The sequence below is a fragment of the Larus michahellis genome, chromosome 3 (genome assembly GCF_964199755.1).
Source record: "Larus michahellis chromosome 3, bLarMic1.1, whole genome shotgun sequence".
In the NCBI taxonomy this organism is placed as follows: domain Eukaryota; kingdom Metazoa; phylum Chordata; class Aves; order Charadriiformes; family Laridae; genus Larus; species Larus michahellis.
Genome location: NC_133898.1, coordinates 59,544,833 through 59,558,648, shown reverse-complemented (window position 1 = coordinate 59,558,648; position 13,816 = coordinate 59,544,833). Strand labels below are relative to the sequence as shown.

Here is a 13,816-nt window from a genome sequence, read left to right as displayed (position 1 = left end):
CAGGCACACACACGTTCTTTTTGTTGCTAATATATATATAGATATAAATAAATATGATATAAAAGTATGATACTAGAGAACCATCCAAAAACAGCCTTCAGGATTCTTGGAGATTTCCCATAGGTCAGGCTTGATGGGGCTGGCATTAAAATATGAAAGGTTACCTTGGTATAGCATATTTATTTCAGCATAGCAGACTCAACCAATTCAACGAAGAAAACCTGAAGGCTGAGACACGACCGAACTATCAATAGGAAGCTGTGGCTTAAAAGTAACAGCTACATTTTATTTGCAGTGGGTTATCCTGAGATGATGCTTTACAATGTCTAGCGTATCAGTTTGAAAGCTAAAGAGGGATTTCTCATACATGCCCTATTTAAAGAAACAGTCTAAACCTTTAAAAAAAAATATCCTAAAGATTATAAAAGAGAAAAGCCATCTTGGTGTTTCGACAGACAAGAAAACAGTTTACATAAAGCCTATTTCATTTAACATTTCATGAGAAATAACTAAGCAGCGTAGAATGTTAGACATACCAAAATTCCAAAATTATTCTCTATTTGACAACTACAGAGCAGTGAAAAAACTACATTACCAATTTCAAGATGCCTAAAGAATTGAATACTGTGGTGGTGACAGTACAATGCAGAAAGAGATTATTCATGCTGAAATCTCTAAATTTGATATAAGAATAATAAAACCATTTTACAAGAGAACGTAAGAAAACATGTATTTGATATATCCAAAATTAGATCAAATTATTAAAAACGCAATGGAAGAAAAAGTCTTACTCTGGCATTAGGGAAAATGAGAACTTACGAGCATCTTAAGCTTTGATTCCATGAAAATAGGATTAACAGTCAATGACTTTAGTAAGGTTTGAAAAATTTAGGTGTACACTTAGAATGTAACATACATGGGAAAGTTTGTTACATTGTAACAGCACGGATAACAGAAGTTTGCAATTAAAGCTACTCCACTTAGATCTGTCTACTAACATTGTTTGCAACTGTTTTTAAATTTATGAAGTGGAGAATGTAAATAAAACCAACTTTCCTGAACTGTATTTGACATGTAGCCTACTGGAACAGTTCTGAAGGTCCTATAGGCTATAATATTTTGCCTACACCTTTACTAAAAGCTTGTTCCAGAAATGGGTGTTACAGTATCTCTTAACTTCTGACCTGATTTGTAGCTATATATTTAGTCACATATACCTCTTCATGCCAATTAATTAACTGACCAAAGTACACATAAAACACCTTAGGATTTTGCTTCCACTGAATCTGGATCACAACACCTTTCTATAAAAGTGACATAGCCTTACAAATCAAATACTTCCTACCAATTCTTCTTCCTGTAAGTTCATGTACGCTTAGTACACTTCTCTGTACTACTTCACAGCATGTTATTTATGCTTTCAAATATTTGCCATTCCTAAAAGAAATGGCTGCTTTTAATAATGGCCACAGTATGTTCTATAATCTCTAGAAATGGTTAGTAAAACAAAGTATCTCCATGTATCCAAGGTAACTGTAGCTATTCCAAAGTTCCCCTCTGATGCAAATAAAAGGGAAACGTGACCCAACAGCAACATCTTCACAATAGGCCTTTAACTTGAGTTACTACGCATTCCTTAGCGCAAAACATTCGCAACTGAGCGTTTAGAAAAAACACAGAATAACCGATCTTAACAGTATATATGGCAAAGCTGAAATGTTGGTACATGAAGCATTTACTTAAAATTTATGCTATTGTTGCAGTCTTAAGATGATTTTTGACCTTAACGAAGCAAGAATGATACTGTCGGATACTGCCACTAATAACACAAATTTGTAGAAATTAAGATGTCTCTATTATATAAGTTCCCATAAAGCGATTAAATTGACAATGGCTTCATATTTCTAATGCACGTGTACTATATTACCACCTTACAACCCCATCACTGAAATGAAATTACTTCTCGCTTTGCAAGCAGTATTCCCTTACTCACTATTCCCATATGACAAAAAACAGAGGAGTGATCTTAACAGCAACTGAAATTATCAATGTAAATAATACTTGTTCGGTTTCACAATCCATTTGACATTATATTTCTTGACAAAGAATGGAAGGAACTTGAAATGACTGCACCATACGCCAGTGTGAAGAGCTACAACCATGCTACATACAAATTCATCCATGTGAACACAGCTAATGGTAAACAATTTGTTTCATACAACATGTTGAAGTTAATGACAGTAAGCGACACGTTTTACAAAAATCATTGTCCACATTTAGTTGGCAATTCAGTTTAAAACAATGAAATGCAAAACCATGCAACTTAACGCTGAAGAAGAGGTGTTTTATTTATGTGGAAGAGCTTAGAATGTAAGTTCAGAAAGAGCCATGCAGAATAAACATGCCAGATGAAGTATAGAAAACATAGTGACAAAACCCATTCCATTCATGGCATCAAACCACCCAAAACTAACAGAATGCAGATGACATAATTAACTTCCTTTAAAGTTCCAATAAACTGATCAAGTTACACAAATCACACTATGCACTGACTGAGACATGCTTATGAATTACACATCAAATGCATTGTCTCAATTAACTCTGCGATTAACTTACACCCTAAAGAATGCATTACTTGTACATAAATGTTTTGCCTTTTTTAACTGTGAAAAACATTCACAATACTTTAAGTTGAAAGGCTTCAAGATGAAACAGATGTCAATAGTTCTACAGAATCGCGATTAGCATGTTTTATTAATACTTTAACATTACTCTGAAAAAGTGAAAAAAATAACAAAGTCACCATACTGTTTTTTGCACAAGACAGGCTGTCTTAAATTCAGAAGAGACTGCTTTGGGACAAAAGGGAAACATTACCTCATCAACTGACAATTGATGTAACATGCACAAGACTAAGTGTTGTTTTTCTCATTAGAACTGAACATAAGTTTCTAGTTAGTCTGAATTTCCTTTAGGATAACACATTAATTGATACTCATGTAAATGATTTGTTGCGTTTTTTTTCATTACAGATGAATTGACATAATATATTATTGACAGCCATTTGCTTTCTGGAATTATATTCAGGCTTACACTGTCTCAGAGCTCATCTTCCCTAACATTTCTGTTATCACTGCAAGGAGGGCTCAAGACAGTACTGAGCAGAGGGCATATCTTTGCTCTTCCTCATTCTGTACCTCAGACTCCAAAGACTACTTCGTCATACTCCTATTTATCCCACTGAATTTTGAATGATTCTTCCTAATTACTGAATTGCAATAAAGGGTTTAATGGTTTAGGATAAAAGTTAAATTGCCAAACAGCAAATCACAGGGAGACTACAGGAAAAGAAATCTCTCCCTCCCTAGTCTTAACCTGTAGTTCAACGCAATCTACAACATAGTAGTTTAGCAAACTGTTTTACTATCTAAAGTAGTTTCAAACTTTTGATCTGACTAAAGAGATAAAATGAAATCCTCCTGCAATGATGTACTAATGTACTCAACGAAAACCAAACCATTTATACAGTGATTCTGAAATGAAAATAAACATATCCCAGTTAAGGAAGAGTCCCTTTCCCAAAATTAAATCATACAGTCTCTACCCTTCATTTATTTAATGACCCAGTTGTCAGAAGCAGAGTTAATTTCCATTCCAATCATAGAAGGGTTCAATCTACCTGCATACAACATATTCCACGGCAATTTTGCCGCCAAAGTGTTACAACACAATCTGGAGCTGGTAGGGTATTGTGTCATTGTTGGATGCAGAAAGGTAAATACAGTTCTGGAACAGTAATGGGGTATACTTACATATATGATCAAGTTCTCCTCCAGATTATTAAATGAAAACATGATATTACCTCTATCTTGGCCATAGTCATATGGAAATCTGACCATATGGCTATGAAAGCAGCACATAAAAAGAAATTAAATCACCCACATCTTCTCAAAGCAAGTGTATCTTTGCAAAAATAGTGGAATAATGTTGTGACTTGCATAGACTGAACTCTTAGTACGGATTAGAATTTCACCCATCCAGAAAAGAGAAGTGCAATTGTAAGATCAGAGAATTTAAACCACCAACATCTTTGATTTTTTAAAAAATTATTGTGCCCAGTGTATTTAGTATAGAAGCAGCCCACAGAATTACCAATTAGCATAAAGAATGAGAAATTAATAACTTAATGCATTAAAATTTGAATTTTATTTTGGTTTTTTTTTTTTTTTTTTTTTGCTGCTGGGTTAGTGTTGCATAGAGTAAGGCACTGGATTAGGAACAGAGCAGAATTTTTCTAGTTCCTACCTATGTCATTGGCTACCATCTTGGAAAACTTTCTGCTTTTGGTCTTCACTGTAAATAATATTTTAATAAAAAAAAAAAATCAATCTAAGAGTGTCAAAGGATGAGTTGAAGAAAAAAATAAGACTATAAAAAAGAAAAATACTGTACCCTTTTCTATAAAATTATTCATTTTTTGATCATCATCAGAATTGTTTGGTGAACCAGAACCTACGAGTGAAGACAGAATGAAATGGAGATACAAACATATATTTAACACAAACCCAACGTATTAATACAAGCTTTGAGTTTAAGGAAGATACAAAGATGTATTAGAATGTCAAATATAATACCAGTATCCTCTGTAGCTGTACTAGATACTATAAAGTCCAAATTATTTTGGTATGACAGGAATTCTGCCATATTTAGATCAACCACAAAAATTATAATGCAAGGTACAATGTTGCACAATGCAGCAAGCTTATTGCTAGAAGTATTTCCCTCATTGAATAAAGTGTTTACATTGAATAACTAGATTGCTGTCCTAATCTTTGTTCCAGACACAAAGATTAATCTAAATTATGATTCACAAAACACTGACGTAACAATAAACTCAAGTTTTGAAAATTGTTTGGTTTTTTTTTTTCCAACGTAGTCACTCACTGTTGGGCCACAGTTCAACTATTCTGCAGACAGCTCAGCCACTGCTGCCACCTGGGATTTTTCTAAATCCTTAATACCGAAAAACCAGTTATTGCTATAGGGCACAACTTGAGGCTTACTGCTGTGATGAAATTAAAACAACTAAAAAATGACAAGTTTCATTGGATTTTATATTGTGGAAGTGTAAAATAAGAATAGAATGCAAACATTTTGACACTCATGAGCACAAAAACTCAATGGTTTACAATGCTATACAATGTTTTATGGGTCAGATAAATGCCCCTGGAGCCTAAGCTTATTACCATTTAACTTCTGTAGAAAAAGGAGGAGACCAAGTTATTATTTCTTATGCATTTTCACAGTATTTCTATAGCTTGGTGTTATTAAAACTGCAGGAGACTCTCCTAACTTGCATAGGCAGGTAATATCTTTCACAGTCCTCTCAACTGTTAAGACCACCCACTGGAAGAAGTCTAACGGAAGTTAGCTTCCACTTTTCTTCACCTGTGCACAGAAAGGTGGAAGAGGTGGAAGACAGATTATTTGAGCAAATGCAGACTTCAGCCCAAGTAGTGGCTGGTCTGTTTTACCGATCATATTGTAGCAGTCAAAGCCAAGAACACACTCAGTTGCCAATCTCATCCTCTAATCTTAGAGCTAGCAACAAGCAAACTTTTTGTGCTAGTGTACTTTCCTCTTAATTAGAGAGCTTCTACACTGGAAAAAGTTCATTTAAATCTGGCCTCTGTCCTGCATCTCAAGCTCACCAACACTGTGCAGTGGATTTCTCAAAAGTGTCCTCTTATGTCTACAAAAACAGAATGCCATTTTCAAGCTTCACTCCAGTCTTGTGCTCTTGCCCAGAAAAAGATATAAAGCTTAAATCAAACCTAAAGAACTGCAGCTCTTCTCTCTTCACAAACATCACCAAATGATTTCTGCATCAGGGAGGCGACTCCCTCTGAGTACCCTTCTCAAAGGAGAACTGGAGAAGCCTTATCTCATTCACCAAGAGCTGGGAGGACAGTACAGAATTCAGGGAAGCAAGACACAGTCCAACCTCACTACTTCAAGATTCTATTTTACGGGGGAATGCAACAGTGGGTTTCTCCCCCTCCATCTTTTGTCCATTCACTATTTTGGTACTTTAAGACTTATTTGTCTTTACTATTTTGTGTGTATAACACGCTATATGCTCTTTTCACGGAACACTCAGTTCTTCAGACTTCTGGATTTTGTTCTAATATGACCTAACTTCAAAGTAGTATTCTCAGATAGTCAACTCATAAATTGGAGATCAATTTCTACCTCTGCAGGATTAGAAGTTTCCCTCTAATTTGGTTTCCTTTCAGGACATTTGAATCCATCTATTCTAAGTTGCCTCCTTGTTTGATCCTCTTAAATAAATAATCAAATTGCATTGTTTTTTAACCTACTTCAGTTAGCACAACTGAGATAGAATGGAGGGAGGTAAACAGAGGGAGGGGAGGCAAATTGTTAAATTTAGGATTTTTCCATGTAAACCTTGATTTTCATCTTTGGGCTTGCTTTCATTGCACTGTTAGTAGAAACAGTGAATTGAACTTTACTTCAACTCCAAATTATGAAAGAAACCCTCTAATTCAAATTAAATAGTGTTTTAAAGTTTTGGGGTACCAGTTGGAAGTGGTATGACTTTCAACTTGAGTGACATTGGAGCAAGGGGAGAAAAAGGATACTGATTAAGGGTTTCAACTCATTAGCTGTTCATTATACACGTTTTATAGCAGTCTATCAGAAACTAGACTTAGCCCAGATTTTTTAAGTGGGTCAAGTTCAAATACCTTAGTAAGAATTATCATCAGCCTCCTCAATCTTGACAAAGGGATTTATTGCAACTGCAGGACTACACAGCACCTTGTTTACAGACATTGGTATTTAATATTGATATTTAAAAATGAAAGAGGAAAGATGCACTTTAGAATATATTCTAAACACCCCAAAAAATGCTTGCATTAAAAATTATGCTGAAGTTGATAACTTCAACATGCCAATACTTATCTTTATACAGGTTTTTCATGAAATCACATCTTTAGTTAAGACTTTTCAAAGTTTTCAGCCAAATTTTGTTTTAATTATAAATAAATCTAAGTTAGTCTAAGAAACGATTAGCAAAAAAAGATGATGACGTTGACTGATCTAGATGAGTTTTGCGCAATTTAAAGTTAACATCAAAAGACAGAAGTTGCCAAATCAGAAATTAAAATTTATGTTAAAATTTCTACTGGAGCTACAAACAGGATATTTTGTTTCATTATGCTTTCAACTTGGCTTTGAAAGGTACAGGCTACAACAGAAAAGGGATCTATCTTTAGATGCCTATACTGATTACCATTTTGTACTACATTGTAAAGAGTGCATATGCTACTTTAGGTACTTGAGTAAACATGCAATTTTGTCCTCTACTTAAACTTTGAGTAGAGCTTTGAATGAAAAAGCTAGAGTGACAATTAACTTAAAAGTTTTTTCAGAGTAATGGTGAAGGTAAGTGACAAATGTTTAGCTAGTACATGAAATATTCATCTCGAATACTATATATTGACGTGCACGATTAAGTATTACATGGCTATAACCTCAACTAGCCAACATTAAACAAAATGCTAAATAGTATCACATCTCTCTGAAGCTTTCATTTAAAATATTCACATATAGTAGTGGCAACTAAAAAAAAAATAGGACAGGGGGAATGTTAAGTAGGGAATTCCTACTTCGTAAGGATGCCAGTTTCTGAAGACCTCTGATTCCAAAGAAAAAAAATAGTTATTTACCACTTATGAGGAAGCAGAAGTAAACTGGCTCTTTTTACAGAAATGATCTTTACCACTTCTCAGGACTCTGAAACAGTCACATGAGTTATTACAGGAATTTGTGCACCTCTTATCAGGGTTTCAAAATTCCATTCTGCAGTATGTTCCCTGAAGCGTAAACATTCAGATTATACCTCTTTTCACTCATCTTTATGACATATTTCTATTGCATCTCTTAAATCAGCCTTGTTTTAAAAATGCAGTTGTGCAGCACAGCAAAATTTATGACAGCTCAAATAGTATGTGAGAAGACAACAGCTTTTATGTAATTACTTAACCAGTAAACGCTGACTTAAAGCATGGCATCTTCTGGGCAAATAAGATGAAGATTAGGATTAGAGACAGTTATGATTACCTGAAGTGGGTGATTTGCAGCGATCTTCTGGAACCGTTGTACCTTCATTAATATCACAAAGACCTGCTGGAACACAAAACCAGTGTATAATAAATACAGCTGCTATTTTATCCTTTCTTCCACTGCAGTTAGGAACTTAATTTCTTATTAGCTACGAACCAGCCAGTTGTGACAGAATTTGTTATGTATTCTGTTACTTTTTTTTTTTTTTTTTAATTTGGACATTCCCCTTTGTGACTGTAGAGTCACTTACTTCTTCCTACTAGTTTTCTTTACAAAATATGCTTCCTCATTAAATTTCAGTGAAAAACACCATGTTTTCAGCAAGACAGACTTATCAGAACATTAATTACATGCTGTAGATTATATATTAACTACAAATATAATTTCTATTTTGCAAAAATCCTAGAGTTATATTAAAATGTAATTGCAAAAGAAAGTCAGATAAAAGATTTTTGAAGATTACAACCATGCATGCAGTATGAGCGAAACTACAGTGCCTTTTTTCAAAAATTGTTTTCCCACTGTTACAGTGATATGTTTCGCATTTGCTGTTGCATTGCCAAGTTCGTTTTCCAGCAAAACTCCTTATTGATGTCCCTTACGGAATTATAGGTTCTAGGGTGCTTACAAACATGTTCTTCCTTGTATGGAGGACTTTTACTAAATTCTTACATTGTCGAATCTGATCATTTGAATAACTACAAAATATTAATATCTAAAAATTCATTCCTTCCTTTCCAGTGAAGAAAATAAAGCACAGGACTCCACAATCAGATGCTAAAGATGGATATTCCCTCATAAGAGTCCTAAGTATTATTCCACAGCACTAACTAGAAGTATACAAGGAATTTTTCTATTTGACAAGAAATTGCTGTCAAGACCGCCCACAATTAAGAACAGTGAATTTTATTGATATTTTAAGGCTAGAAATGCATCTTCAGGTTTACATGAAGTCTTCCTCCACAAATTTCATGATGTGATACTAATACAAACAAGCATGTAATACTTTACATTAATAGTTAAGAAATATTTATTAAAATGAAAGGCTTTTGCATGCACACAAATATTTCAGATAATCAAAAAGCTTGAGAGGTGTAATGGTAATGGCTAAGGCAATGAGAGCTTGACATGCAGAGCCTGTTTATACAGCTGTGTTCTACACATTCACTAGTGTAACTGTACATATCTGCCAACAGACAACAAAAAAAATGGGAACAGCACTACCCTATCAATGCTTTAGAATTTCCAAATACTAAAACAAAAGTTAATAATTTAAAGAAAAAAAGTTCTTTGAAATATTGTATCCATGTGGAACACAATATGTTGCATTCACACACAGTTTCATTTACACAAAGTAGTTTGTTTTTTTTTAAGATTACTAAGAGCATATACAGCTTGAACCTCAAAACTCAATGACTATGATTGATATGAAATTGTTAAATCACCTTGAGGCTTGGTTAAGCCTAGACTTCACGATAGTCCAGTAACCTATTTCAATTCTAAAATGTATGGTGAAATCCCAGGTGGAAGCTATAACTTTCCACTACACAGGAGAAAAAAAGCTATTTATTTATCTATTTATCTATCAGTAAATCAATGACCGCTATGGAATAATCGTGGTACACAGTCTCTAACAAAGTATGATTTGACCTCTGAAAACACGTGAGTTTTAGACATGCATGGGAGTCTAGATGTTTTGTACTAGACAGGGTTGTGTAAAAAGGTCTTTCAAAAATAAGCGGTACAGCTCTCCCAACACGCAATACAAGTTTTAGATAGTAGCAGTGCTGGGAGGACAAACCTGCACTGTGCTTTTAGAAATAGTGTTTCTAGATCATGCTCCTTCAGGAGCCAAACTACACAAATCTAAACACAAATTTCAGGAACTTAATTCCTTTTTCCTGTAAGTATTTTAACACTTTATCTTCATAGGAAGAGTTTAAACTTCTCACACCAGTCTTCTTATGAAAAGGGAAATCCTGCATTGACAGGAATAGCCTTTAGCCAAGAACGAGTCACACATCTGCATGCTTGATTTCTAAGAAGTTTTGAGGCTGTGATTTGATTAATATACATCTTTATAACTCTTATCAATTGATCCAAAAGAAACCCCCCAAAACATTTTCTCATCATAAACCTATACACTACTTTTATGCATTAGGTAAGATTTATTGAACTAAAGAGAAGTGTGACTTATGACAACTGTTACGGTACGTAACCCTTGGAAATCTAAGCATAGCCATCACTGCCATTACTTAAAAGAAAGGAGAAGGGTCAGGAATAGATAAAAAGTAATTTTATCTATGACTGTATTAGTAATTAAACTAAGCAGAGAATAACAAGAATGATCTGAGTCAAGTCCATAAGCTATGAGCATCTGTCCATGACCAATGCGAAGAAGAAACTGCTGTAACAATCATTGCTGTTCATCTTAAAACCCCAGGTACCCTGATAGAAGCCGTGTGCACACTGGCAGTAAGACCGCTCTCGTGGAAAAGTTCTCTGGCTTCAGGCTTACAGCATATGTGCAAATTGCTATGGGTTACAAAAGCAAACTGATCCAACATTTTCCATTTCAGAACTGCAAAGACTACAACCTGACTAAAATACATATACGGAGAAGTGACTTTCTAATAAGCTTTTAGCTTATTTCTCTGAACTTTAGTAGCAAGAAATTGGAAAAACTAAGTAGTGAACTAAAAAAAATCTAATTTTATTAAAGACATAAAAATTACCATGTTGCATTAAAAACTCTCTAGAAATATAGCTGGAATTAACTGATGTACAAAGTAAGTTTCACGAGACATTTGCCAGTTTTTCACATAAGCTTTAGGCAGATACATCTCTGAAGGCACGATAACTTGACTGGAAACTAGTCTAATTGAGAATTATAATAGAACTTGATATGAAGACATACGAGTTAGAATTAAAAACAATTAACCTGAAAAATGGAGCACAAAAATCCCCAAACCCAACAATCAAACTTTCTCATTCAGATCTGGACTTGGCTTAGCCACAGCTGATATTAGTCTGGTTTACTTGACATTTAAATTAAAAATTCAAATACAGTTAACGTCCACATCCAGTTCGAGGGAAAAGGGGACAGGGAAAACTAGAGCACACAGCCCCAGAAAGGTTCTAAGCATGTATTTTCTTCAGGTTTGACTCAACCCCACTTCTGAAACCCTTGTAGATGGCATTGAAAGAAGCCTTTTTGATATATAATAAAAGTAAAAGAGTCTCACATGTATGCAAGAACTGCTTCTATTTTATCAGAATCCTAAACTGGTAAATCCTCTGGTAGAGCTAGGAGATACTAACTTATAAAGAGCTGTATTATATTGTACTAGTTGAGCAGTCACACAAAACCTTGTAACTCCCAACAATAGTAAGTTGCAAAAGAGTTCAGATTGGTGTCCTATGTGAACTTAATTGTATAACTAAGCAAGGAAAAATAACAGCTGTCTAAAGTTTTGGTGTTTAGTCATAAAATTATGACTTGTTTGATAAATTGGTACCAATATTTGCTGCCTTCTTAACAGCTCCTGTCATATTTATAGCAAACAGTTTATCAAGCAAAGGTCTCTGAACAGTGTAAGCCTCCACTGCATGTAGAGTTTTCAATCACACTATGAAGTTTTTACTTACACATGTTGTGTCTTTTGGCACATGGCCGAAGGTCATTTCCCCCCGCAACTATTATGACCTGACGGCAAAGATTGACTTTGTTTTTATCCTTGACAAGAACCTGATGACACTGTCTCGAAGGCCTTCATAAAACACGTATACTGCATGCTTCACAAACTATAAATTGCCACCCAAAACATGTGAGTAATATACCTGGTATGAATCACTGATAAATTCCAAAACACGATCCCAACTGGGAGCTTGTATCTGTTGAGCTAGCCTGAAATGACAGTTTACAGTCTAGCTAGTGTAGAGAGCCTTGTCTCTAAATAGATGCTGCTTTAAGACGGGAATCTGAATTTCTTTTCTGAGTAGAAAAAAATAAGATGACAGAAACATACATCATATTCTTGCAACACAAGTGAAGGGAAAAATCTCAAAATTTTTAAAAAGTCTTAAAATTTTCTATTGGTTGACCCAGGACATGCCATTTACTAAACTATAAATATGTACGCAGATACTGATGATCTATTAAATAGACAATTTATGCTGGAACATACAGAATAGCAGGGTTCTTCATGAGGAAGGATGAATTCTTCCTGTGTTTTTTTTGGCAAAACCTATGGAAATGGCTGAGTAACAGCTAATGTTTTCCTACCCCCCTCTATTGAAATAATGTAATTTTTGGTTCTGTCAGTCTTGGGATACAACATACAGTAACAATATGCTGCTCTGTTGCATGCTGTCTGAACCTGAACTTAATGTAACTAATTAATAACTTGCTGATTGCATGCATAGGCTAGTACAATTTTTATTTTTTTATTTTTCTTTAAATGCATTGTGGTTGTCTCAAAGAGGATGGGAAATATACTCAGTTTCTCTAAAACAACTGCATTAAATACATAAGCCCTTTTTCTAGGAAGATTTAGAAATTAGGTAGTAATACTCCCTGAAGGTTATTAGAGCTATGCAGTAGTTGAAAATGTCTTATTCGTAGAAAAATAAGTTTAGAAGTATTAAAATACAAATGTTTTAAAGAATTCAATGAAGGCACATCTTCCAAAAACAAACCAAGGAAACATAAGTTCCTTGCATCTTTGGAGACACTAAACACAGATATTAATGTCTAAGAAAGGGAGGATGCAAAATCCAAAAGTGTTCTGATTAACTCTTATAGTTCCAATCCTATAAATATAGTAAAGGATAATTCTTTAATGCAACAGACTTATTTGTGGAAAATTACACAGCAATAATGCTTTATTATTTAAGCTATTGAAGTCTGGGCAACATATACATTGAAAGAACTACAAATCATGAGAAATATTAAATAACTCTAGAGAAATTATTTTCAGTTTTTAAAGAGACTAGCTCCAGCTAATCAAGATATTGAGAGGATGGTGAAGGGAAAGGGAATTAACTATATGGTTAAGAAATTAACTCTTTCATACTAAACCTGTTTTAACTTATTCCTAAATTAAATAGTCCAGGTAAATTCAGCCTTACAACTGTTGGCTTCAGAAATCAGTTTTGGGACTTCTGCCCATCTTTTGCTTCTCCTCACAATAATAATTCAGTGGTCAATCCTGGTTTTCAGTTCCATATCATCATAAGGTAGAGGCACTTCTTTTATGCCTAGCTCCCTTTCTCCCTTTGCAGCAAAGGATAGAAGACTACACAGAAACCAGTATTTGGTTATTGAGCCTACCCTCTCTGAAATGTATTTATTTTTCTTGTTGGGAAAAAAAAATAGAACCAACAGAACTGGACCATAATCTCAAGTCTTTTTATTTTTATTTTTTTCATTAACTCAAAGGTCATTCTTCTCTTAGCTTATTCTACTCTCCTTCATTAAAAATGGGGTGAGATTACCTACCTCTGCCCAAGGGCTGGAGAAAACTGGCACCCTAGGGAAAGGAACAATGTTATGCTTTTAAAATCAGCTTTATGTTCTCCAAATTCTTGGATGCTGTGAATGATGGAATAAGTCAGAGAAGCCCTCAGGTAAATCATGGTTCTGATGGGCCACCTCCCTTGCATAGAT

The 13,816-nt window shown here is 34.5% G+C and overlaps 1 protein-coding gene across 6 annotated transcripts in view; it reads right to left on the bottom strand.

Annotated features, from left to right (window-relative positions):
• Positions 1-13,816, bottom strand: part of STXBP5 (syntaxin binding protein 5) — a 107,650-nt gene that overhangs the window by 18,452 nt on the left and 75,382 nt on the right. For 2 of the 6 annotated variants that reach the window (XM_074580360.1, XM_074580358.1), the window contains exon 19: positions 8,146-8,211. In XM_074580360.1, the coding sequence (XP_074436461.1) occupies positions 8,146-8,211 (66 nt within the window). Of the gene's footprint in view, positions 1-4,305; positions 4,354-4,452; positions 4,513-8,145; positions 8,212-13,816 lie in introns of all 6 variants that reach the window. The other 4 variants (XM_074580359.1, XM_074580362.1, XM_074580363.1 and 1 more) reach the window with 3 other exon arrangements.